Here is a 24,218-nt window from a genome sequence, read left to right on the forward strand (position 1 = left end):
TAAAGAATTCCGGCAATTCTGTTGAAGAGTCATGAAGTACCGTCTTGGGGGAAAGAGCTGAATAGGGTATTTCGGAGCAGCCCTGGCCCGGAAGAAAAGACGCCCAAAAACGGAGTTAAAGGCAGTTTATGAGAAATAAACGCTGCGGATGCTCATCTGGGGTAATTTCTCATAGAAACTGCCATTTCTAACTTCCGATTTGGTTCTTCTTCTTGCCGGCCAGGCCTGCTTCGAAATACCCTATTATCGTGCTCCATCCGAACCCAAAGAGGACGAACAAGTTCTATGTGCGGTCGCCCAACAACATTGCGGCTACTCTAAGAATAGACCCATATCGGAAACAAATCAGCTTACTTATGGGTTTTGAAAGATCTCAACTATCAAAATTATAATTGGTTCAGTCAAAGTAGGCGGGACTAGGACCAAAGCAAATCTTTAACAGCCGACCCTTTTCAGGGGGTCTCATTGTCTGAGTGCTAACTGCGCCCGTCCCGATCATTATAAGGATTCAATCCCTTTGTAAGGTGCAGGTTCCGGGGCATCTTGGGGACTGTTTCCCACTTTCATCATGTCTGGCAGAGAGAGCCGGAAACCATTTGACATTCCAACTTTTGGCGCCCACTGGGTCTTCGAGACCGCGGCCGTGGTGTGGCCGTGGCCGTGGCCGGCCGGCCGGGGAAGTCCATTCCGCAGTCGCCGCGCCACCTAGCGGCAGAGTTGCCAACTAGAGGGCGACAGGGTTCGGCGGTTCTCCGGTAGATGGCGCTGGCTATGACGTCATGTCTGCTGTATTTTCTCCTGGCTGGTTGCAGTTCAGTGTTTTGAAGTGCTATTTGTTTATATTTTAGGATAATGGACGTTGAACTATGATACCGTTTTGCTCTGTTTCAAAATGGCATCAAATGAGGTTCGGACTTTACTCAACTCTCTTGAAGAATACGAAGCTCAAGTAAGTTCAAGATAAATGGCTCTTACTAACCTAAATTTTGAAAAATCTATAACATATCTGTGAGTGTTTTTAAAATGAGAAAGCTATTTAAATTTATGAATTGAACAGCAGTGGAAAGATTGTTTTTATGTCATCTTACTAATTCCTAACGTTTCATGTGTCATGCGCAGTTGCACCAGGTGAATGCAACTATCAATGCAGCATCAAATGCATCAGAGAAGGAAACGCTGTCATCTTTGAGAGAAGACATAGTTCAACTCATAACTCTAACCAAAGAAAATCTTTCCGAGCTTCAGAGCTCGTCAAATAGTTCTGCCACTGATACTTCTGTACCAAATACTGAAGATGACATATTCGCTAAAGAATATGCTCTCTTCAAGGCGGAGTTAGATGCAGAGGACGGGCCTTCTTCTTCTCATTCAAATGAATGTCAGTCCTTAGCGACCCCTGACATTGCTGTAAGTTGTTTGTATAACCGAGATAGACATATTGTTTGTTTGTTTTTTCGTTATTTTTGATTGCACTTGGTTAATCATGCCTGATTTATGTATTGTAGAGTGAGCTTGAGGCGCTTCAAGGTATGAAGTGCCAAGCACCTTTTTGCCATGGCTGGGGAACATCGTACCACAATGCCTTAGTTTTTCATGTCGAACCTACCAACAACATAACAGAAATGGACCAGATTCAGGTATGATATCTTCTAAATTAAGACTTATGGTAGAGATTTCTTCAACAAGGTTTGAACTCGTGTTTTATTTACTCCTGTTTTCCCTTTGGCAGGTTCGTGTTATGTTTACCAATCCAACAGATATAAAAATGGTTCCCTGCTCTTACTATCTGGAAGGAGAGTGCCGTTTTGATGACAAGAAATGCCGTTTTTCTCATGGAGAACTAGCGCACCTGTCTGAATTAAAAGAGTATAAGTAAGACAAATTTTATATGGCTATCATTTCTTCTTCTAGTGACCCTTTGTCCTGCCTGGTTTTGTAAAAAAGCTGATAATTTTCTAATGTATTTTCAGAGAACCGAATTTTGAGGCAATCAAGTCTGGCTCTAGAGTGTTGGTTCTTACTGAAGGCAAAGATAAGTTGTGGCACCGTGCAATTGTTCAACATGAAGTCAAGAACTCCATCTGGCAAGTAAAGCTAGAATCCTCGGGAGGTAGCAAAATCCAGGTTGGATTAAAGGACATGTTGCCACTTGAAGGTGATGGAGGTAAGGATTATTATTGTTGTTGTTGTTAATCTCAGTAAAAGATTACAGTGGTGTTTGAAAAAATTGCACTATTTACAGATACCAATAATGGAGCTGAATCATCCTCTGATGACAGTTTTGACGATGATAGTGAAGATAATAATGATGATGAAACTGTCCACCATTCCGCAATGGTGCAGTTGAGTTTAAGCAAGGCCTCAGCATCAGCTCTTGGTGCTTGGGAGCAACATACCAAGGTAGTGCACAGTTTTTAGTAGGGTTTTTTCTCATTTTTTATGAATGCATTTTAAAACTATTTGTTTGTATTTCAAAGGGCATCGGTTCCAGATTAATGGAAAGGATGGGTTATGTAATTGGTACAGGCCTGGGACCACTAGGCGAAGGCCGAGTGGAGCCCGTAGAGGCTGTTGTTTTCCCACCAGGAAAATCACTTGGTATGCTTTCAAACCTGTATTATTTTCATGTTTTTCCTCTCTTGCTATTGCATACCAACTTCTAAGCATACCGTTAAATGTTTTCAGATCATTGTATGAGGCTGAAGGAGCAAGCAGGTGGGGACAGCCTGTTGAAGACTGAGAAGAAACTCCGGAGGCAGAAGAAGAAACAATTAGAGCAACAGAAGGCACAATACGAAAAGGAAAAGAAACGTGTAAATGTGTTTGATTTTCTAAATAGCAAATTAGGAGACACAAGTGCGCAAAAGGGTCCATCAATCAGAAAAGATGTGGAGGTAAAGAAGGCCTTGAAAGGTGAAACTAGTAAAAGCTTAAATCTTGCAAATTTACAAGTAGGTGAAGATATAAAGCGTGCAGGAAAAGATCTTATTCATCTCAAGGAATCCTTGGGACGGCAGACGGTAGGGACACCAGCATATTCTGCCATAGCTAGCAAAGTTTCTATGAAAGAGAAAGAAATAAGGCAATTGCAGGAATCTGAAAATAGAATCAATGCAGAACAAAGTTTAAGGAAAGGAAACAAAAAGATGTCTATATTTTAGGCACCATGAAATTTTTGTGAGTTTACTTTGTATTCTTAAGACAGTTCTATCTTGCCATTGCCTGGCTAAATTTTTTGACATCAAGTTTCTATGAAAAATGATGACATTTTTATCTCATGAAGCAATTTTTAGAAATTATTATTGTTGTATATTTTTGTGAAACTGACTGGTAGTATTATGTATTCCTTGAATCAATTGTGCCACTGCCATTGTTTGATAATTACAGGTATTTTAATGCACTGCATTTGAATAAATGTTATTTATTTTTTTGCTGTTATTTATTTGTTTTATTCAAAAATAATTAATTAACATACATTCAGCGTAAGTGGGTATAAATGGTATACTGCCAGGTGGGGTATGAACCATCAATGTTAGCATAGCAGACCACTGTGCCGGGCAGGCCGGAGGGCATGGTTCTGATGAGTACTGGAGTCTATGAACGGACCGAAGGACGAATTAAAATAACAGCAGTGCCTGCCAGGGAAATGTGATTAATGTGAGCTTTGACTAAAAAGACTAAAACAAAGACAGAAAATGACGGTCAAGAAAGAAGGGCACCCACTGTCCGGCGAAGTCGAGTCAAGTCGAGTCAGGGCGTGGTCGAGTCATTAATCGCAATCGCAATCGAGCGCCCGCCAAGTCGTGGGTAGGCAGTCCCGCTCAACGCACCTGTCTGGAGGGCTGGCTTGCAGCTCCTAGGCAGGGGCCTGGCCTGGGCCGGGAGACTGCAGCCTTCATCCCTTGAGAATTAATTTAATGCACTGCATCACGCTCACTAAAACTTGTAACCTACCCCTAAAGTTGCATTCTGACTATAGTATGGTTATCTATCAACTAATTACAATATCACAATGACTAAATGACAAACCTTAGTTTTAAATATCACAGAAGAATATGGATTCGTGCGGTGGTGGTGGATTAACAAATCATCGCCAGCAACTTAGCTGCACACCTGGCCGCTTGTTTCCTGAGAGACGGCCGTCTGCCTCGATTTGGCGGACAAAAAAACGTCGAGTCGGAGTAGCTTCGGTCGCGACGCGCAAGTCGACGACGAATCCCGTCCGTCTCCTGTCACTGTGCGGCTGTGCGGTTCACGGCAGGGGAAGGCCCGGCAGGCCTGTCTGCCGCCGCTAGCGCGTGCAGCGCGTCAGCAAAGGCCGTCTCTGCCGTGACGTGGTCGAGGGTCGGGTCGCGACCGGCGACGGCGGCGTCCTGGGCGGCGCGGCGGGCCTCACGACGGCGGCCTCACGACGGCGGCCTCACGACGGCGGCCTCACGACGGCGGGCCTCACGACGGCGGCCGCTTGTCCGCGAGCTGCTCTTCGCGCATCTGCTGCTCCAGGCGCTCCAGGCGGTCCGCCTCGGCCTGCAGCTGCTGGTGGTGGTACAGGTGCGTGTTGTTGCGGAGCCTCTTGGAGGCCGTCTCCTCGGTGTGCTGCCTGATGCGGTCCAGGAGGCTGCTGACGCTGAAGGACGACAGCAGCTCGTTGGCGAAGTCCTTGATCTGCCCCGAAATCATGGCGCCCACCTCGGGCCGGAACTCCTCCAGGAAGTCGGGCCCCACGTCGCTGATGACGCCGCTGGCCAGGTCCGCCACGGCGGCGTCGCCCAGCAGCCCTTCGAGTTTCACCTGCGGCAGGCAGTGCAGTCGTCAACAGTGTGCCGCCGGGGCGAGAGCGAGACGCCGCGCTGCGCTGCGCAGAGCCGCACTTACCTGCAGCTTGGCGATGCTGATGTCCAGCTTGAGGTCGTCCACGTGCAGGAACAGGTCCTTGAGGCCGATCTCCACCCGGCCGGCCACCTTGAGGCCGCTGATGCCCGCCCTGGAGGAGAAAGGAAGGGTTCACAGGGCTGCATGTTGCATTCAATGCGTTTGCCGGCCGGGCAAGCACTCACCTGAAGCTGCCGTTGCCGAAGACGCGGTGCTCGCCGTTGATGAGCAGGCCGTCGATGTCGTACAGCCCCGTCACGTTGAAGGCGTCCACGTGCGCCGTGAAGTTGGCCGCCATGTTCTGCGGCTCGGACTGCACCTCGTCGAGCACGAACGTGGACGCGTTGTGCACCTCCACCTGGCGCACTTCCAGGTCAGCCCTGCAACGGGACGCCCGGCGTCGAGTGAGCATGCCCGAAAAGGCCACCGAAAGTTCCAGTCGTGCATTGCCTGCGCGTTTTCCTGACAGCGAGCAAGGCGCAAAGAGACCCGGATAAACCCGGTCCTTTGGGCAACTCACGTGAGCAGCGGGTCCCTGAAGTGCAGCTCCATGTGCTCCACGCTGAGTGGCTCGAAGGACTTGCGCCACAACATGCGCACGGCGTCCACGGCCAGGTAGATGACCTCGTCCAGGGCGGGCGCGGCCACGGCGCCGAGGCCCTCGGCGGCGGGCTGCAGCACGATGCGGACGCCTCCCTTGAGGCCGCCCTTGAGGCGCGTGCGCGTGCCCTGGATGAGGCGGCGCAGCGACGCGGTGGCGGGCTCCACGATGCCCGACACGCCCGAGACCACCGTCTTGGTGGCCGGCTCCAGCACCCCCATCACGTACTTCACTGCGCAGCACGGCGAAGCACGCGGGGATCGTCAGGCTTCGCGAAAATGGGCCGAAGCCGCGATAAACGCGACAGCGGCTGGAAACTAACGAGTTGAGGCATAGTTTGGCCGGTCTTCATCTACTCACTTATGGTGTCCTTGGGCATGTCGGACACTTGGCGGACCACCTCGGGCGTGAGCTGACTCAGGGCCTCCTTCGTGACGGGCTCCACCACGGACTTGATCTGCGCCACTGGAATGAGTAATCAAGGCCTAGAAGGGGAGCACGACGTTGGTGTGCGCAGCATCCTTGTTTGAGCGAGGCAACCTCACTCCCTCTGTTTCTACGCCCCGGGTCTGGCCGGAAAGTTACGAGCCAAGGGCAGCAGTTTGTGTGGGGTACACTGAAAACCCAAACGTGGTCTAGACCACACCAAACGTGGCCAAACGTGGTCTAAACCGCACCAAACGTGGCGAAACGTGGTCTAGACCACACCAACTGACGTGGACAAAATGGCACCCATCTGACCACACCAGTGGTGCGGTCTGGACCACGTTTGGTTTTTCAGTGTAGTTAGCGTTTCCCCACCTATCCGGCCTGCCCGGCCAGACCACCGCGTGCGCTTCGGCGCGCTTCTTCTGCGTCTCGAGCACGTGGCGCCGTGGTGCGCCGTGGTGCAGCACGGCTATCGACGAGCGGGCCGGGCCAGCCCAGCCGGGCCAAGCCGGGCCAAGCCGGACCGGGTGGAGGCTTCCCCAATCGCGGCGAATCGCGGCGCGGGTCACCGCCACCAGCCCGCCATTGCACCGCCGTCGCCGGCCAGCCCGGCCAGCCCTTCCAAGGCCGGCGAAGGCCGCGCACGGCAATGCCAATGTCACTGCCAGCGCCGCCATGCCGCCATGCAGCGCGTTTCGGCGGTATCGTTTCGCCTTATCGCCTCGTTGCTTAACGCGATAATTGCCTCTCTGTCCATTCACTGCCCCCGAGCGTGTTGTAAAGGTACCGCACGATATTTCGGACCGGCCTTGGCGGCCAATCTGCGCCATCTGCCATCAAGTTTTGATAAAATAAAAAAGTCCGCCGCGTGTGGAAAGGCACAATGTTGAGGCCGTTCTTGAGATTTAGTGCTGTGATCTTCGGTGCGCTTTGCCCCGCTCAGCTCCACTCTGCCTCGCAGGGTAGCACGCTGCAAACTCCAAACGGCTTGCTTCCTTGTGTCACTGAGCATCTCTGAGAGCGAGAACCCGACAGGGACAGGTGGCCTCGGTCGTCCCAACACAACGATGGCTGCGACCGCCAAATCTCTTTACCCATTTTATCGGCTTCTCATCGCGGCGACTTTGACCATTTTATTCTTGACTTAATTAGCTGTCTAAAGTTACATTACAAACGCATCATTATTAGAGGAAAGCAACACAGTGAGCCAGAAGACCGGTGGAGGCGGCCAAAAGTCTAGACGCGTTTTGAGCTCCTGAGTCGCTAAATGAGACTCCACCAATGGAATGCTCTCCGAACGAGGAATCCATTGGTGGGGTCACACGTTCGGTTTGGAGCTCAAAACGCATCTACATTTTTGGCCGCCTCCACCGGTTTTCTGCCAAATCCACCGTGCAACACTTACCGACATCCTGTCGCGGCACCGCTGAGATCTTGGCGAAGAAGTCCGACGTGCCGGCGGGCCACGGGAAGAACTCGGCGGCGTGGGCGGCCGTCACGCCCAGCACGGCCACCAGCAGCAGCAGCAGCGGCGACCGCGCGGCCGCGGGGGACTTGGCGCGGCTCTTCATGGCGTCGTCGGCCGCGATCGCAGAGACCGTGTCTGACAGTCACAGACCGGCTGGGACGTGCGTGCCGGGGCGGAACTGCGCGACACGAGAAGGGTTAGCGGTGGCGGTAGAGCCAGTGAGCGGCTGTTGTCCGCGGCCTAGAGGGAGCACGTCCGGAGCGGCGTGGGGAGAGGAGAGGGGGGGGGGGGGCAGCCCTGACATTGCACCATAACTAGACACGAGTGGAGACGCGAGCGGAGAGGAAAGCGGCGAAGCACCTCCGCCACATTTTGGCGGCATCGCCTGCGTCACGACAACTCGAACGTGTGTGCTGACGTCTCTTCTCAACAAAGTCCTTCTCGATGGGCTTGTTTGCGAGTGGAGCGTGCGAGCGGCGACCGTCCCGGCGGACGTCGTCTTATGGGATTCCAGAGACAGTTCGGCGCGAATCAAGGGCTAAGTCCGCCTGAACGGTCGCGCAGCGCGGCGCAGCGCGGCGCAGCGACCCGGAAGGAGGAGCGGGGGGCGGGGAAGGTTCTCCTGTTCCAACAATCGCCTGATTGGACGATTCCACTGGCAAGAACTGCGATAAAACTCCTCTCCCAGCTCATCAGTCCGGCTGCCTCGTTGCGCCTGAACAGGTCTCGTATCCGGATTCTATCTCCCGCAAGGGATTATTCACAAAGCCATCCTTCTTATGAGTTACTTTCCGACATTTATCAGAGCGCCTCAAATCTAAACTCTACGTTTTTTTTTAACACAGCTAATTGACCGTTGGAATCCATCTCCATGACAGTGCCGATGCGGGCCGGCTCAGCCTCGCTTAGCCTCGCTGACTCACAGGGAAACAACGAAACCAAACAATCTTTCCGGAGTGCTGCCTCGTCAGCCTCGGCGTGACCGGTACACTGGAAAGGGGCAATGACATTTTGATCGAATTTTCTCCCGCTCGTTTTGAAAAAGGTGTCGGTGTCAACTAAGCGCTGTAATGTGGACTTGGGGTTTTACAGCTATCGCCCACAACCTTCAAATTTGGATTCCCCCCCCCACACACACACACACTCACAAAAACACGTTGTTTTTTATTGTTAGGTCTTTCTTTTTTTATTTGCTATTATTATCATTATTTTGGGTTTGCAGTGTAAACAGCGCTGTCAGACGTAGGAGCTCCGGGTGGCAGGGTTGGGTGTGTGTACAAAAATAATACTATCAACAAACTGCCGTGGTCATCGCAAAAATGGCTCAGTCCGTGCATCGCATCCATATTCTCCCATGACGTGGCCACGCAAACTCATTTCTGAAAACTACGCTATTGCCACAAATAATAGATGACTTGGGCTAGGCGAGAGAAGAAAAGGAGTGGAAGGAATAAGAATTCGCGGACGATGGACGGTTCTCGATCACAGAAGCTGAAACCCTTCAAGGTCATGTCCGTGAAGAAGCTCCATCTTTGCCTCTGCCACCCAGCTCAAGTCGTCCACGGGTATTTTTTTTTTATGGTAGGCCCCATGATGACCATTTTTTTTTCGGTCCAGAACACGAGAGGGGGACGGAAGCGTCAGCGTTCGCGGAATCATTTTGGAACACAGTGTTATCTGGGCGGTGCGCCGCTCGGTGCGCCGGGCAGCAACGTTGTGGGAGGTCATGACCGCACGGCCCGGCCGCACGGCCGCACGGCGCCGAAGGGCCGTCTACCCTGGCCGGCTCGCTGGCCGGCCCGACGGGGAGGCCTCGGGGCATTCCGAAAAGACAAGTTTTTCCGACGCACCCTCGATGCAAGAGAATGGCGGACGGGCGTCGGGCGCTTGTCGGCGGGGCTTTGGATCAGATAGCGAGCCGCTCATCGACCCGGAAGCTAATGTTCCGTTCCAGTCGGGTGGGCGGCAATGCCGCGGCGGAGCGGCGACGACCACAAATTGAGTCCTTCGCCGTTGCTGCTCTCCGGGCGGGGGCGGGAACGGGATCGGGATCGGGTACTGCGCAGGCGGCGGGGGGCGGTGGCTCGACTCGGGGGGCTCGGCGGCCACCCCCTGAGAGAGGAAGCCGTTCTTCATAATGCCGTCCACTTTCTGCATGGCAACCGTTGTGCAATTTGCCTCGATGATTCGATAAGCAGCGCCGCCACGCGCCCTCTCCTCCCATCTCGGCCGCCGTCTTTCCCTTCACCTTGGGCTTCCAGTGGCGCGTGCGAAAGGAGAGCTTATCGGCGGATATCGCCACATCGCCTAATAATTACATCCGGCATCAGCAGCGACCAATTAGCCGCACTGCTGGCGAACTTTGATCCGCACTGCTCGGCCGGGGCTTGGGCCGCCACTCTGGCCGCCTTCTTTAAGCGCCACTCACTCGCCAAATCCTGTGTACACTTTGATTGGCCCAAATCTTGCGCCAAATCGGAAGAAATCTCGTGAAATCCCTTCGAAATTTGGTGAAATCTCGCAAAATCACATCAAAATCTCGCGAAGTCTGGCCTATTTTTGAGGCGAAATCCTTAAGTACCTTTGAATAATCCTGTGCACAAAAAATTTCAAGTTGATTCCCCCTTGGCTCTCTGCACTGCCCTGGCCCGAATTACGACGGCACCGATGAATCCTCCTTCGATCAGGGAACCCACCGGCGAGTTCGGCTCCAATGCTCTACGGGGGCTCTTTTCAAACGGTGTCTGTTTTGTTTCTGGCGTGTTCGCGCTACATTAATGCCACTGTCCGCCGCGCCTCGGCTGCGCCGCTCCCCTCGGCTTCACCCGACTTGCATCAGCGTATTAGCATCTTTCTCCGAACGGCGGCTGCGTGTATTGACTTGCGAGAACCGCACAGTACCATGCAATTTAAACAAAAAAAAAAAAAACACGAAAAAAACAAACGAAACTCCCGTGGCAGCGGAGCTGTTCAAAACGGCGCGCATACATTAGAGACGACCTGCTTCTTCTTTGTCGCCAGTCCCCTTTGAATCATCGCGACGCACGGCGGGGCGGCCTGGGGGCGGCCTGGGGGCGGCGGCTCAGCTCTGCTGGAGGGAGGGGCGGTTTCGATGGTTCAAACTTATGCTGGTTACGCACAGTGGGCCAGAAGACCGACGAAGGCGGCCAAAACTCTAGACGCGTTTTGAACTCCAGTCGCTAAATGGGACTCGAACCGAACGTGTGACCCCACCAACGGATTGCTCTCCGAACGGGTAATCCATTTGAGGGGTCACACATTCGGTTAGAGTCCTTTTTAGCGACTCTGGAGCTCAAAAGGCGTCCAGAGTGTGGGCCGCCGGCGCCAGTCTTCTGGCCCACTGTGAGACGCCGCGCCGCGCGCGTGGGGCGGCCAAGCGGGCGAGAACTGCTAACGAGCATCGCCCTCGGTGGCACCCTTAGCCGCCCTCAGCGAGTCAGGCGCAGGTCTCCTCGAACAGACAGACGAAGGAGGGACAGAGAGAGAGCCACCGTGTGCTTCGACGGAAAATCGTCCACCAAGAACCGAAAACCTTGGAAAAGAGCGTAGGGGAATCGTTCAGTGCCATAAAACTGTTTGCTGCTTTTAATTTTTGGACCGTGATGATCGCGGAGTCCTTGGGCCCCAAACAGCGGCCCAGCCAGGCGCAGCAGGTTTACGAGGACGAACAGGCCCCCAATTGTCTGCCTCGGCAGCCAGCAGAGTCCTTTTTGCGAGTTTTCACGCTTTTCTTGCTGATTACTCCGCTGAGCTTGACGGGGGCCTCTCAGCAAGGAGGAAAGGCGGCGGAGGAAAAGTGGGGCGGGCGCCCTGAACGCCAAGAGCCGAGGGGTCGTCAACTCGTATACGAGTATATATTACTCCGTACACGGCCTCATATTACCATAATACAAGGTAGGTTTACGCCAGACCGCGTCTTGTCGTAACAGGCTTCGCGATATCTCGCGCGCTGTTTACTTGGCGAGCTTGGCTCGCAGCAGCCAGGAGCCGGACCGGCTCCTGATATCGGAAGTTCACAATGCACACTTAGCGATGTCCAGCCGGCTGCAAACAGAATGAGATGGCGCTGCCTGAGAGCTTTGAGTGGCCGAAGCACCTGCCGGTACAGCCCGCCGGTACTGTCCCTACTTACGGCGTACAGCAGTCAGCCGCTTGTTGAGTCCGGCCGCGTAATCGGCGACCAAACAGAGCGCGCCGGGCAGCCTGGGCAGCGCGTCTCTTCAACCCACTCGTCTTTCCCACGCACACACAGGCACCAGCAAACACACCGACACGGGCACTACGCACGGGAGCCGCGCAAGCCAAGGCGCAAGCCAAGCCGTCCACAGCCCGCGACCGCGCGAGTGAGACTGACGCACCGAGTGGGGGGAGGGCGGCTGGCACGGGCGGCACGGCGACGTGTTCTATACATGACACGACACGACGTGGCCCCTGATACTCGCGACTCGCGCTGCCCCCTGCCCATCTCCTGCGAGGCCCGACCCGACGACGCTAGGACCGGGGCTGCAGCATTCTGCCTCTGTCGTTTCCCTACGAGTGCGAGAGAGACAGCGACGAAAGTAACTCTGAGTCCAGTCTGCAGCTGCCTGTGAAGCACTGTGAAGCTGGCGGCGGCTGGCGGTGACAGGGACGTGAGATGTCGAGGGGGTAAGCACTCCCGAGAAATCTTGTACAGAGTACTCGGTATTACGCTGTATTTCGGGGATATTACACGTGTATTACGGCATGAAAATGCCAAAATTTGGCACATTTGGCCCAAAAATGGTATTACAATCACGTGTATTACGCGTAATACACGGTTCTTGTGTACAGGGTATTACACGAGTGTTTACCCCCTCGTGAGATGTCCCCCGGCTTCTGGCCGCCTCTGGCGAGGGGCGATCCGAGGGGCATTCCCCTGGGGGAAGGCAAGACGGGCAAGGCGCACGTCACACGTCACGGTGCGTCGTTTCCTCTTCCTATTCGCGGTCCGCCGGGACTGAGGGACGGGCCGAGGGTCTGGGCAGCACGGGCAGCAGGAGGATGCTGCCGTTTGCAGAGCAGCCCAGCGGCCAAGGCCCATGCATCCTGCCTGTAGCACCTAACAGGCCGTAACAACCCCATTAAGGCCGGGGAATGTAGGGCGCGGCGTCTTCAACGGCAAAACAACAACAAAAAAAAAGCACGGCGTGCGGTTCAAACGTTTTTATTCTTAAAATGGAAATGTTTTGTCAGTGGAAGTACAGTAGTGAGGACTCGTCCTCGTTACAGAGGTGAAACATTGTGCACATTTCTTTGATCAGCCATTTGAACACAATCCAATTTTCTACAGGGAAAAATTATTACATTTCCCAATGGCACATGAGAAATCTGAGTTGAAGCTTTTTAATGTCTGTTTCAATAAGCAATGAAAAAAACCCACAATAATATAATTAATACCAGTACATGAATAGGAACACAGTTTTGGCACCTCAACTCCTACAGTTCAAGGAGATATGATTGACCTGAAAAAAACAAAAACAAATACACACTAAGCCTACATAATTAATGTTACAGAAAAATAAAACTTGTTTTAAAAAATACAATCTCAACAAAAATAAATAAAAATTGTGACCGTTTCACCCTGGGGCATATGTGCAGTTAGGTTTACACGTATATCGTATCACAAAAAAAAGAAACTTAGGAATTTATAAGAAATGGCATGCATTAAAAGAGCAAGCTCTTATGAAGGTTGCATAAAACAACCTGAAAAATATTACAACAATCGCTCTGTAAATATATATACATAGGACATATATCACAGGTGCTAATAATGCTTTATCACAGGGAAACAAAAAAGTATGATAAGAATTGTATTGAATAAAGAATAAAACATACAAGAAATGACATGGGGTAGGACAGAAGTTGGACAGAAAATACTACCACATTTAAAGCTTAAAAACATCATCCAGGGATGTGATTTTTTTGTACATAATCTCTAAGATATTATTTTCATTGTGCGGTGATTTGAAGTTACAAACATTGCAGAATGATAGCTCGTCCACACAGACCAGCTTGGACACCTCCTTCAGGTAAAAGGTATTTACTGCTATCTTCGCCCCTTTCCGGACTAAACTCAACCAAGTTGTTGTTTGATGCTGCCAACTGGACATAGTCCCACATCATCAAACGTCTGGACTTTCCCTGTCTCGCAGCAAGTAGACATTTGTCTGAACATACTAATGCCCCACAAACAGCTGCCCAGTGTGCTTTGTGTCCCTTACGACAACAGGGTTGATGATTCCGATCTGCATCATACCTGAAAAGCTGTTAAGAAAACTACTCCCAGAAAAGAACAAATCACAAAGTGACGACGAGTTAGTCTTGTTGCATTGCATAATAAGGATACGGTACAAGAAGGATACCCCCTCTTGCAAGACTGTGTACAACAGTGTCTCTCTTCTCCAACAGTCCGTTTATGACTTGAATTGAAATGTTAGGAATTGATGCAAGGGCAAGACTTGCCATGTCGTCAACACTAAACATTTCTCCTCGGTAGGAATATCCTCTCATCTGAGCTTCATGTAAAAGTTTCTGAACAGGTATAAGAGTCTGATAGGCTGCTGCTGCCATTGCCAACGCAACTAAACCGCATCTGGAGGTCAGAAGGGATAAAAGAAATAAGGTTAGTACTTCTCAGACAAAATGAATAATCAGAAATTTTGAGTCTTACTCACTGAGGTCCATTTTGAAGAATGGGTGGGATGTACTGATAGACAGTTAAAAGCGGAGTGTCTTTCCATCCTTCTAGCTCCCATAATCGGTTTCGAGTGTCTACCAATTCTTGTTCAGCGTTCGGCTCATATAATACTTCATTTTTAGGATCTGATAACTGATGTGTCGGCAGAGGGGACACTCTTTCCTTGCCACTTTGGAAGGTACTTGGAGGTGCAAGGGGAGGCGGAGGCACTGGCACAGTAGAGGACATTGTCAACAGGGAAGATGTTGCTATTAACCTGAGCAGAAGAAAAAGGCACATTATGTTACACACAAAAGTACGAACCACAGTTCATTAAAAATAACAAACATGTAGGTCAAAGGTGACATTTGACATAATCGTTTTTAGACCGACTGAACTGGGTTAAACAAAAATAGCTTTGTGATGTCACAGGGAACTCTAACCTCTAATAATACGCTGCTGAGCTTTATGGTCAGTTGGATGCATCCATCTAAATTTTTCTCTAATGGAGAAGGAAAATCTTTGTTTCGGAAACGTTGGGCACACGTGGGCACTCCAAAACATATAAATAACTCACTTACGGTGACAATGCCGTCTGCTAGCTGCTCTGCTCGTTTATGTTGACATTGGTGTGTGGACGGTGGGCTCCTGTCTCTACAGCCAGGGTTTAGATGGGTCAAGGTCAAGTGAGCCACATCACAATAATTGCATGATCGCAAAGAAATCTCTCTCATAACACCTTTCAAAAATTAAAACCAGCATATTCCATCAACGAGGAAACACAATGCGGGCTAAAACGGTCAAATGTTAATTAAATGCGTGAGCCTGATTGAGCCGCAAGAGCGCTGCACTCGTCTCCTTCGGAACGCGGCGCCAATGAGCAACGGACTCAAAATCTTCGTCCTTTGTTGTTGGCTGTGAGCTGTGCTGAGAAATTGCTGATTGGATGAAGATTTGATTAATTTTGTTATTACAACATTTTGTTGGGCAGGCTCGATTCAAACCTAGAACTGAAAGTCTCAACCCAAATATTGTGAGTAGTTGTTGCAGAGGACTCAGAAAACAGTCGTGTTTTTTTTTAAAATAATAACAGCAGAAGAGCGCGTGTGTTGTTTTGAAGTTGATGGGATTTCCTTTGCTTCGTGGTTACACATGAGCCAATAAATAAGGAACTAATGAATTCCAGCCTGAGCTTGGAAATAGGCGGTCGAAGAAATAAAAAAAACATATCCTAAGTATTTCTGGGATTCATTGTGCGTTCTGCAAACAAAGCCTAACCTCACCAGGCGGTTCATAACACAATGTCACACTGACGATCTAGTTTCGATGGCTGGCAGAACGAATCGAGTGACTTAATGGTTGAATTTTGTTTCAGAAGAGACCGTGTTGAGTCAGAGGCGGACGTACCCGAGCTCGGTGCCTCACCCTGGTGGTCGTGCTGCCGCAGGCACACGGGCCGCGATGGCGTTCCTGGACAAGCGCAGCGAGCGGCCGCGCGTGGTGGCGCCCAAGCGCGGCTTCTACTCGGAGGCCGTGGCCAACGCCCCGCTCTTCAAGGACGACAAGATCCAGGGCGCCGGTGCGCAGGGCGGCGCGTGCAAGCGCCCCATGCTGGCGCTGCAGGTCCGCACCGAGCTGTACGCCCCCGTCATCGCCCGGATCGCCCCGCCGCCGACGCCGTCCTCCTCGCCTCGGGACGCCGACGCCGACGCGCCCCGGAAGGACTTCTGGGCCTTCGCGGAGGCCGAAAAGGCCTACGTAGGTGGTAGGAATGTCACAAGAGAATGTGGGCAGCAGACAAAGAACACACGTTTATTGTTCAGGAGGTGTCCCTGGACCGATGGGGCCCCAATCTGCCCCCCGCGGTGGAGGCCGTGGGCGGCCGGCTGCCCAGACGCGTGTCCGTGGAGCGCTACATGCGCCAGTTCGCGCACCTCAGCGTGGCGCCTCTTTTGTCGGACGTGCCCGCCCACCTCTTGGAGCCGCCCCCTCCCCCCGGCCGCCCCGGCCCTCAGGACGGCGCGCGCGGGCTGGGCGACGCCCACACTTTCTTGCCGCTGCACGTGTTCGACGACGAGGAGTACGACTGCAGGTACAGTACGCGTGGGGCAGAGGTGTGCATCTATCCATCCGTCGAGCATCCGTTCCATCCGCAGCGTCCAGGGGTGGGGGGCTGGTCTGTCCGGGTAACGATGCAAACACGTTGTTTCGCCGTTTCGCCTTGCGAACTCAGCCCGGGCGACACAGGTGAGGCAGCTACGCCACGCCACGCCGCCGCTGGCCGGGGGAGCGAGACGGAGCGAGCGGCGCCGCTGGGAGTGCGAGAGAGACGAACGGCCGCCCAGCAGGCTGCGGATGGAACGGGTGGAGCCGGTCGGATGCGGGCGGGTCCAGTGGTAGGCGACCCGCCCACGGCCGGGCCAGGCTGCGGATTGAACGGATGCTCGGCGGATGGATATGCACACCTCTGCCGTGGGGTGCCAGGGCGGGGCGAAGTGCGTAATGGGTAACCGGAGTCACACCGCGGAGTGGATCTCGGCGCACCTCCGTGGGCGTGGGCGTCTCGGCACACAGTGGGCCAGAAGACCGGTGGAGGCGGACAAAACCCTAGACGCGTTTTGAGCTCCAGAGTCGCTAAACAGGCCTCGAACCGAACGAGTGACCCCACCAATAGATTCCTCGTTCAGAGAGCAATCTATTGGTGGGGTCACACGTTTGGTTCGAGTCCCATTCAGCGACTCTGGGGCTCAAAACGCGTCTAGACTTTTGTCCGCCTCCACCGGTCTTCTGGCCCACTGTGCGGCAGGAGTGGCGGGCGTGGCGTGGCCTACAGCGAGCCGCAAAAAAGCACGATATTACGGGGGCGGTGGACAAATTGCAACAACTAACACATGCCACGGATAACAGAGAGTTGCTCTAGCCTTTAATGGCAATGGCAAGGACGTCCGTAGGCAAGCCCGCCGAGCACTGCCGTCACGACGTTGCCTACCCGCTACTCGTCAGGCGCTTTGGCGATGACTTGACTTGACTTGAAAGGCTAGACCACAACTGATCTTATGCCGGTTCGGGCCCGGTAACTGCCATGCTTGCACTGCACAACATGACATACCGTCCGTACAAAGAGCAGGAACCTTTACCTCGGCGGCCGGGGTCACATGCCACACCGCACCAAGTTCCCAGTGAGAGCAGTCTTTTGGACTGTTCATCACTGCGAGCTTATACCGAGTCCGGCCCTCCTCTGCTTCACCCCGTCCTCACAGGGCCATGTTCCGTATGTCTTGGATTCAAATTGCTTCACCCACTTCACTCCTACCCTCCTCTTGATGCGACCTTGTAGCTGTGGTTGTACCCAACGTCGTGAGGCCTAAAACACATTGCTGCGCCGGCATCTGCGACACATCGCCGTTAGACCGGGAACGATGCGAGGCCTACGGCCTACCCCCGCGATGCAAGCCTGTGCGCGGCTTGTGCCGCGCCCCCGCGAGCAACTGTGCCAGGTACTGCAAGGCTGATCCTCTTCGGTCGCAAGGGTATGGGGGCTGGACGGGCGTTGCGGTGTGTCCGCTGGCGCCGCATCTCAGGATGACCGCGACACCGAAAAATTTGAGCTCCTGCCGCAACCGGTGACTCCGGTACCGCATCGATGGTGTCAGATCTTGCGCGCCGAAAGTAAAAGTGCCGGGTCCACTGGACCAGCAATAGAAAACGACATGCGGCATGCAAATGAGGCTGTGCCCCGCCCACGCAAGGGACTGGGACAAGGGGAGGGGGAGGGGGGGACGCCTTCTGCATGCTGGCTGCGACGCCCTCGCCCTACGGCGGGGCGGGAGGAGGGGGGGGGGACTAGCCGGGGCGGCGGGCGGCCAGACGAAAAAGGAGCAAAAACAAAACCAGAGCAGGCACTTATCCATAGGCGGCGTAGGTATCCTTCCTCGGCTGCTGCTGAGTCCAGGCTGGGGTGCGGGCGCGGGGTGGTCCTGGTGTAGCTACGCCACACGCCGAGTTGTGGAGGGGAGCGACAGGGGGCTGGCGTGCCCACGCCGGGCGCTGGCTTGCTGCGACGCACAAGGAAAACCAAAGCGCAGTGGGCGCTTTCCTGAACGATTCGTTGAACATGGGTGAACGGGACAGTTGGCGGGTGGCGACACCCCCCGGCCACCGTCGAACACTTTGTAGATCCGATTGCGCAAGGAACAAAACCACTGATCTTCACAACACGGGGCACTGGACACTACACTGACGCCGACTGGACACTGGTCACTGTTGCTTGAGGGTACCGCTATGCCCCTCAGCAGGCCTGCCGGGGCGCGTGAGCGCTGGGGTACGCCGGCCGACCGGGGCCGGCTGGAGGCTGGAGGCTGGGGCTGGGACGCTGCGACGCACACACGCTGCCACATGTGCGGGCGGAGGGACGCTGCAGGCCGGGTAAACAAAGGGCCGAACACTAATTTGCACAAAACTCGACCACCGATGCACCGATCGTCGCGGAACTTCAACCCTCGACGCACTGGGTGAACACGGACCGACCGATACCACACTCGACACGGAAAACCGACTTTGTACCACCAAAAACCAAGGACGAACACGGAGACGACGCAAAGCCTGGCCACCCGCCACAGGGGCTCCCCCCCTCCTCCGCTTTGGCGATGACGCTGGGCTGGAGTGGTGCTTGTGCTGCTTGCAGGACGTGGCAGGAGTGGCTCGAGCTGGGCGAAGTCAACGGCGAGCGACAGCCGGTGCCGGTTGAAGCTTTCTTGCCGCGACCCTCTCAGGTACCACAGGGCACTGCGCGGGCCTGAAGGAAACAGGAAAATTAAGTCGATGATTTTTCTTGTTTAAGTCCTATTTATTTGCATTCTGCGACCTCAATTTTGTGAAATTGGCTGCAGTAAATGCGAGTTAATGCATTGTAAAAGTGTTGGGATGGAAAGTGAATGTATACGAAAAGTTTTGACCGACCGCAGGGCTACCGTTGGGTGGACGCCGGTGCCGTCGACTTCGACCCAGAGCTTCTGGAGTGGACTGTGCTGGACGGCGCGAAGCAGAGTCACCGCCTGCCCAGGCTGTACGTCCGATTCAGGTGCGGTATCGGCCAGTGAAGCGTAAGCGGAGTCTCCGATGCCATGCCGCCGCGCGAAGTGCGACCCAGTCTTGCAATGTTGGCAGGGCGGAGGACCCGGCCCTGTTCTGCCAGCGCGTCAGGGAGGCCGTTGAGGCGCGGGAAGAGGCGGAGGCGGCCATAAGGTGAGCTCTTATTAGCACCGCCGCCCCGGGGGACGGCGGGGGGCCGCCGGGGGACCGGACGGCGCTGGATAGACCGCCCAGCCGCCTTCTCCTTCCTCAGGTTCAATCTGTTCGTGGACTGCATGCCCGTGGACGACCTGGACGATATGGACCAGGGAATGCTTGGGGCCCTGCCTGGAGGCGCTCTCGCGGCCAACAAGCACTCCGTCGCGAAGGTTGGTGGGCGTGCGTGGGGCCCGGGGGGCCAGTGGGGCCCTTGCCACGTGCCGCAGCCCGCCGCAACCGCGGCACTGACTCGGCCCTGCTTGCAGATCGAGCAGGAGGTGCGCTTCTCCTACAAGCGCACAATGTGCCAGCTCTTATTACTCGCGGAGATGGAGCGCCACCCCGACGTCTTCGATTTTCTAGTGGCGCCGACGCGGCCGCCAGAAAAGGTGTGAGATAGGGGGAAGCAAGCGCGCACGAATTCAGACGTCTTACGTGCGTCATTCATCGCTAAGCGGATCAACGCCTTGCTCTGTCGCAGGTGCCCGCCTTGGCCTCGGTGCCCGTGGACGTGTCCGACTTCCCGCAGCGCCGGTCGCACGCCTACTGGGAGAACCTGTTCGCCATCAAGGAGGCCAGCGAGGGCATGGCGAAGGTGGTGGAGGAGTGCGAGAAGGTGGCCGAGCAACTTCTGTTCACCAGCTCCTTCGGCCGGAACGTCTCCCTGGACGAGTTCGTGGTGCAGCAGACGCACACCACCACTAAAGCAAGTCGGATTCTTTTTTCCCTTTTTTCATTTTAGAGCTGTGTGTTCCGCTCGCAGATTTCCTTTCTGTGCGTTCTTCCGCCCCGTTGGCTCTGTTTGACCGGGGCACTCAAAGCTAGAAACGTCGATCCCTCGGGACATGGATCGCTCGGATCCGCTGCGTGCCTTCGTCATATTCATCGAATTCGTCACGTTCGTTTCAATACATCCGTTTGAACGGGACACGACCTCCTTATTCTAGTGTCACATTCGTAACGTGGATCAACATTCAGACGATTGTGACGTCACATTCCAACGAGCGTGGCAAAATTCACATTTCTAGCAAGTATGACGTCACATTCTTTGAACAACAGTATCGGTACTTCGGTGGTGGTATTAACGGGACGAAATTGTGGGCCCCGAGAGGGCAAAGCATGCATGCTGTTTTTCCAGTGCCCCTTCTCCGATTGCACGCTTACTCCCGCGGCGGGCGCACCACTGAAATATCCACTTTCCTCGGTTCCCCAATTTAATGAACTACTCCAGCTGCTCGCGCCGGTCCTCGCTCCTTTCATGCCCGATAATATCACTGTTAAAAAAAAAGTCTGAAAATTCAGACCAAATTGGTAAGAAGTTATTAACAGACTTGAGGTCTGAAAATTCAGACCATTTAGATGGTCTGAAAATTCAGAACTCGAGAGTCTTACATTTAAGAGTTTGGTGGTCTGAAAATTCAGTCCTGTACGAAGATTGTGAACTTTAAGGTTCGTGACATGTTCAACATGACATAGAAAGAATCTCAGGTGTGTGTGGACCTCCAGAGAGGACAACATTGAGTAAAAATTGTGATGAGGGAGAAGGTCCTCTGTCCTTTTCCCCGACTCTCGAGAGGCCGGCCTGTGGCACCTAAGAAAATGGCGACACGGAGCCACCCGCGAGAGGTAAATTAGAATGTGGATTGTTCAACTTCCACCCATATTACGGACATAAATCTTGCAGCAGAGAATGGTTCTCATATGACCTATTAAGTCCTGTCAATTTGGAACTTATCAACTAATATATTTTCACATAAGAAGCCTTTTAAACAGAAGTAGGTATGTTCCACAACATGCGCGCCATCTAGCGGACAAACGAAATCTTGGGTTGGTCTGAATTTTCAGACTTAACCATCTAAATTTTCAGACTGCGCTGGTCTGAATTCAGGTTCTGAGACGATCAGGTCGCAATTTTCATACCGGAAGGCAAAATTTTCAGACAAGCAGTCTGAAACAAGTCTGAAAAATAGATTCAGACCACCAAGTCTGACAAAAGTGGTCTGAATTTTCAGATTTTTTAAACAGTGTAGGCAATTCATCGCTGCGCCTTGAGTGACGCTTTGAGATGAAAGTCAGATCTCCGCCTCGCCGCGGTCGGGGTCGTCGGGGCGGCGCGCGTCTGTTGGCGACACTGCTTTGATTGAAGCACTGATTGACGTTGCGGGCTGCACTGTTAACTAGGTGATCCAGAGCCTGCGCACGCAGTGGCTGCAGCGCGTCGCAGACAACATCCGCCTCAAGCTGTGCGACGTGGGCAAGGGGTGGTACAGCCTCAAGGAAAAGTCGTGGGACTTGCACCTCATGTCCAAGATGCACCGCCTGCTGAGCGTCACCCGGCTGCGCATGGAGGTGAGGCCGCTGTCCCAGCGTGCGCCGTGCGGTCCCACCAAGGCAGGCCAAGGCGCCTCGCCGCTGTGCCCAAGGCTGTGTCCAAGACTGTGCCCCCGACCGCCACGCCATCAAGACCCTCCTTGTCCAGGCCGCGCTGCACCGCCTGGTGAAGCACTCCCTGGAGCTGCTGGTGCCCATGGTGCAGGCGCCGTGCCAGTGCTGCCTGGGGGTGGACGACGCCATGGTGTGGGGGCTGAACCTGGTGGAGTCGCCCTTCTGCCCCGCCACCGCGCCCATCTTCCACCTCAGCCTCAAGCTGGACGTGTCGGGGCCGCAGCTCACCACCGACCCCGCCCAGTACAAGGAAGCCCTCAAGAAGGTGGGTTTTGTTGGAGCCGTGTTTTTGTGCGCCGAGCCTCGAGCAAGGAAGAAACGCTCTGGTGCCGTCTGTCTTTGTCTCACTCTCAAGCGCCTCTTGCCTACGTGGGCAGCGGTGGGCAGGCTGCCCGAGCATGCGGCCTCAGCCCCAGAGAGGACGGGCTCTCTGCTCAGCCCCTCCGGGAATCATTTGTGGAATTCATGTGCTTCTACGTTAGTCAGCGTTGTTTTTTTCTCTTATTTTCCTTTTTGAAAAAATGAAATGCTTTTACCAGGGGCTTACCTCCACAAATGCCTGTCCATATGCGATGGTACGCAGGCAGGCAGGCATCCCGAGCATGCAGCCACAGCCCTTCCGGGAATTATTTGTGGAATTGACGCCGCCAGAGCCAAATTGGCTGGTATTTGCACAGCCAGGCGAGGCGCCATGGCGCGCCAGGTTGCGTCAAGTGGCAAGGGACGCTGGCGGTGGTAGAGGGAAGCCTTCGGGGAAGCCAAGTGCTCGGGCCGGCCTGAGCGAGAAAGGGTTGACGTCTGGCAGAGTCAAATGTTGGTAAACAACGATTCACGCACGACATCGCGCTCGGCGCAGTTTGGCAAACGGGGCGACACACGTGCTGGGCGTGCTCGGCGTGCTCTACTAGTTTCCCAGAGCAATTCACCCCGGAATAGGCGCAACTCGATTGCAGACGCGCCGAGCATACACGCATGCGTGCACAGATTCAGTTTTAGATAAGACAAACAAAATAGCAGATTGTTCCTTTTAAAATTTAAATTCCTTTTAAAATTTAAGGACAAGACACTTTAAGGTGTCAGCTAGCTCGAGTCCAGAAACCAACCACGTCGTCTTACCAATATTATGCCGCTGCGAGCCGCTGGGTGAAAAAAATAAATTGAAAAGTCAAATAATGAATCATTCCATGGGTGTGGCTGTGACTAGATTCTGTTAAATCTGTGCTTTAAATATACTGAAAAGATCAAAATGGTCGACCTTTTCGTAGAGACTGAATAAGATACTGGAAACAATAATAAAGTACTCATATCTTCTATGTATTTTTATATTCAATTTTAAATGCAATCATCAAAATAAGCCTATACTTGGAGAAAACTAACAGAGTATTATCCGCTTTCATGTACGTTCCTTTCATGGGATTTTCAGCTGTACTGCTTATGCTTCGTTCACTGCTGCGTGTAAAGTGGAGAGGGCGTAACTACCTATCTGGAAATGAGTGGAAGCATGGCATCACGGCACCCACTAATGAGACTCTCGTAACTCTGCCACGTAATTAATTACAACCGTTTCCAGGTCACAGGGCTGGGTGCGATGAATTACCCCTTGCTCTCGCTTGCTCTGCTGCAGATATTCGACGACGCAGTGCTGGGCGCGCACACCATCCCGCCCGTGGACCCCATGCTCATGACTAACCTGGTGTACCCCGACAACCTGGCACTGTCCTCGGTGGGCCTGATGGACCCTTGGGTGGACAAGCAGCGCGACTTGCTGCTGACGGGGCTGCAGTGCGCCGCCATCCCCCTGCAGGCCTACCGCGAGGAGTACCACCGCTTCCTGGACTTCTACAACCTCAACGTGGCCGACTACGTCAGGTGTGAGCATCTCGGGGGCCAAGCCCTTTCTAAGGGCAGCCAAACACTGGGACTTGGTCGATCCACTCGAGTAACAATCTTGGCGCAGCCGCTACAAGGAAGAAGAGCACACTGCAGCCGAGTTCAAAGAGGAGGTGAAGGAGCGCGTCAAGATGAGGGACAATGTGCTGCTGACGGTGCCCGAGAGCATCGTCATCGGCCCCTTTCTCGTGAACGTGGCGCCCGCCCGGAACGCGCTGCTCGCCAAGAGCCAGGCCCTCATCGACCAGATGCTGCAGATGTACAGCCAAGTGTTGCGCACGCAGCTAGACGCGGTGAGCTCACGCTAGCGTACTACCACTTGCAAAAGAAAGCGACCTCCCGGGCGGGCCCGGCGCTACCCCGCACTCAGGTAGCTGCTGGAGATCCCATAAGCCGCCTGGACGCGGGGTAGTGCCGGGCCCGGCCGGGAGGTCGCTTTCTTTTGCAAGTGGTAGTACCTGACACCGCGCAGCACCGCGCAGCGTCGCAGTGCAACCCTAGCTTCA

At 53.8% G+C, this 24,218-nt stretch overlaps 4 protein-coding genes across 7 annotated transcripts in view; 2 read left to right on the forward strand and 2 right to left on the reverse strand.

Moving 5' to 3' along the window:
- The first annotated feature begins 757 nt into the window (after nucleotides 1–757).
- Nucleotides 758–3,438, forward strand: LOC117650485 (zinc finger CCCH-type with G patch domain-containing protein). Its single transcript, XM_034393942.1, has 8 exons — nucleotides 758–949; nucleotides 1,120–1,407; nucleotides 1,506–1,637; nucleotides 1,730–1,872; nucleotides 1,971–2,164; nucleotides 2,243–2,400; nucleotides 2,478–2,598; nucleotides 2,686–3,438. The coding sequence occupies exons 1-8, from the start codon at nucleotides 893–895 to the stop codon at nucleotides 3,159–3,161; spliced, it is 1,569 nt and encodes a 522-aa protein (XP_034249833.1). The 5' UTR covers nucleotides 758–892; the 3' UTR covers nucleotides 3,162–3,438.
- LOC117650486 lies at nucleotides 3,425–11,756 on the reverse strand. Of its 2 annotated transcripts, XM_034393943.1 has the most exons (8): nucleotides 11,524–11,756; nucleotides 11,275–11,435; nucleotides 7,308–7,548; nucleotides 5,834–5,938; nucleotides 5,393–5,705; nucleotides 5,058–5,252; nucleotides 4,876–4,984; nucleotides 3,425–4,791 (listed from the first exon to the last, which is right to left on the reverse strand). In XM_034393943.1, exons 3-8 carry the CDS (start codon nucleotides 7,471–7,473, stop codon nucleotides 4,450–4,452), a joined length of 1,230 nt encoding a protein of 409 aa, XP_034249834.1. In that variant the 5' UTR covers nucleotides 7,474–7,548; nucleotides 11,275–11,435; nucleotides 11,524–11,756; the 3' UTR covers nucleotides 3,425–4,449. The 2 variants fall into 2 exon arrangements, with proteins under 2 accessions (XP_034249834.1, XP_034249835.1); XM_034393944.1 differs by lacking the exon at nucleotides 11,275–11,435.
- An 804-nt stretch (nucleotides 11,757–12,560) lies between these two features.
- LOC117650912 (UPF0692 protein C19orf54) lies at nucleotides 12,561–15,412 on the reverse strand. Of its 3 annotated transcripts, none has more exons than XM_034394557.1 (4): nucleotides 14,666–15,412; nucleotides 14,087–14,365; nucleotides 13,759–14,004; nucleotides 12,561–13,668 (listed from the first exon to the last, which is right to left on the reverse strand). In XM_034394557.1, exons 2-4 carry the CDS (start codon nucleotides 14,335–14,337, stop codon nucleotides 13,383–13,385), a joined length of 783 nt encoding a protein of 260 aa, XP_034250448.1. In that variant the 5' UTR covers nucleotides 14,338–14,365; nucleotides 14,666–15,412; the 3' UTR covers nucleotides 12,561–13,382. The 3 variants fall into 3 exon arrangements, with proteins under 3 accessions (XP_034250448.1, XP_034250446.1, XP_034250447.1); XM_034394555.1 differs by having other exon boundaries at nucleotides 14,670–15,407; XM_034394556.1 differs by having other exon boundaries at nucleotides 14,532–14,671.
- A 372-nt stretch (nucleotides 15,413–15,784) lies between these two features.
- LOC117650789 (dynein heavy chain 1, axonemal-like) overlaps nucleotides 15,785–24,218 on the forward strand; it is a 62,721-nt gene continuing 54,287 nt past the window's right edge. The window contains exons 1-10 of the mRNA XM_034394391.1: nucleotides 15,785–16,180; nucleotides 19,053–19,168; nucleotides 19,255–19,332; nucleotides 19,433–19,547; nucleotides 19,644–19,766; nucleotides 19,859–20,083; nucleotides 21,559–21,726; nucleotides 21,857–22,087; nucleotides 23,447–23,691; nucleotides 23,780–24,005. Of these exons, the coding sequence (XP_034250282.1) occupies nucleotides 15,860–16,180; nucleotides 19,053–19,168; nucleotides 19,255–19,332; nucleotides 19,433–19,547; nucleotides 19,644–19,766; nucleotides 19,859–20,083; nucleotides 21,559–21,726; nucleotides 21,857–22,087; nucleotides 23,447–23,691; nucleotides 23,780–24,005 (1,848 nt within the window). The 5' untranslated portion in view covers nucleotides 15,785–15,859. The remainder of the gene's footprint in view (nucleotides 16,181–19,052; nucleotides 19,169–19,254; nucleotides 19,333–19,432; nucleotides 19,548–19,643; nucleotides 19,767–19,858; nucleotides 20,084–21,558; nucleotides 21,727–21,856; nucleotides 22,088–23,446; nucleotides 23,692–23,779; nucleotides 24,006–24,218) is intronic.

The sequence above is a fragment of the Thrips palmi genome, unplaced genomic scaffold, assembly GCF_012932325.1.
Source record: "Thrips palmi isolate BJ-2018 unplaced genomic scaffold, TpBJ-2018v1 HiC_scaffold_5, whole genome shotgun sequence".
Taxonomy (NCBI): Eukaryota; Metazoa; Arthropoda; class Insecta; order Thysanoptera; family Thripidae; genus Thrips; species Thrips palmi.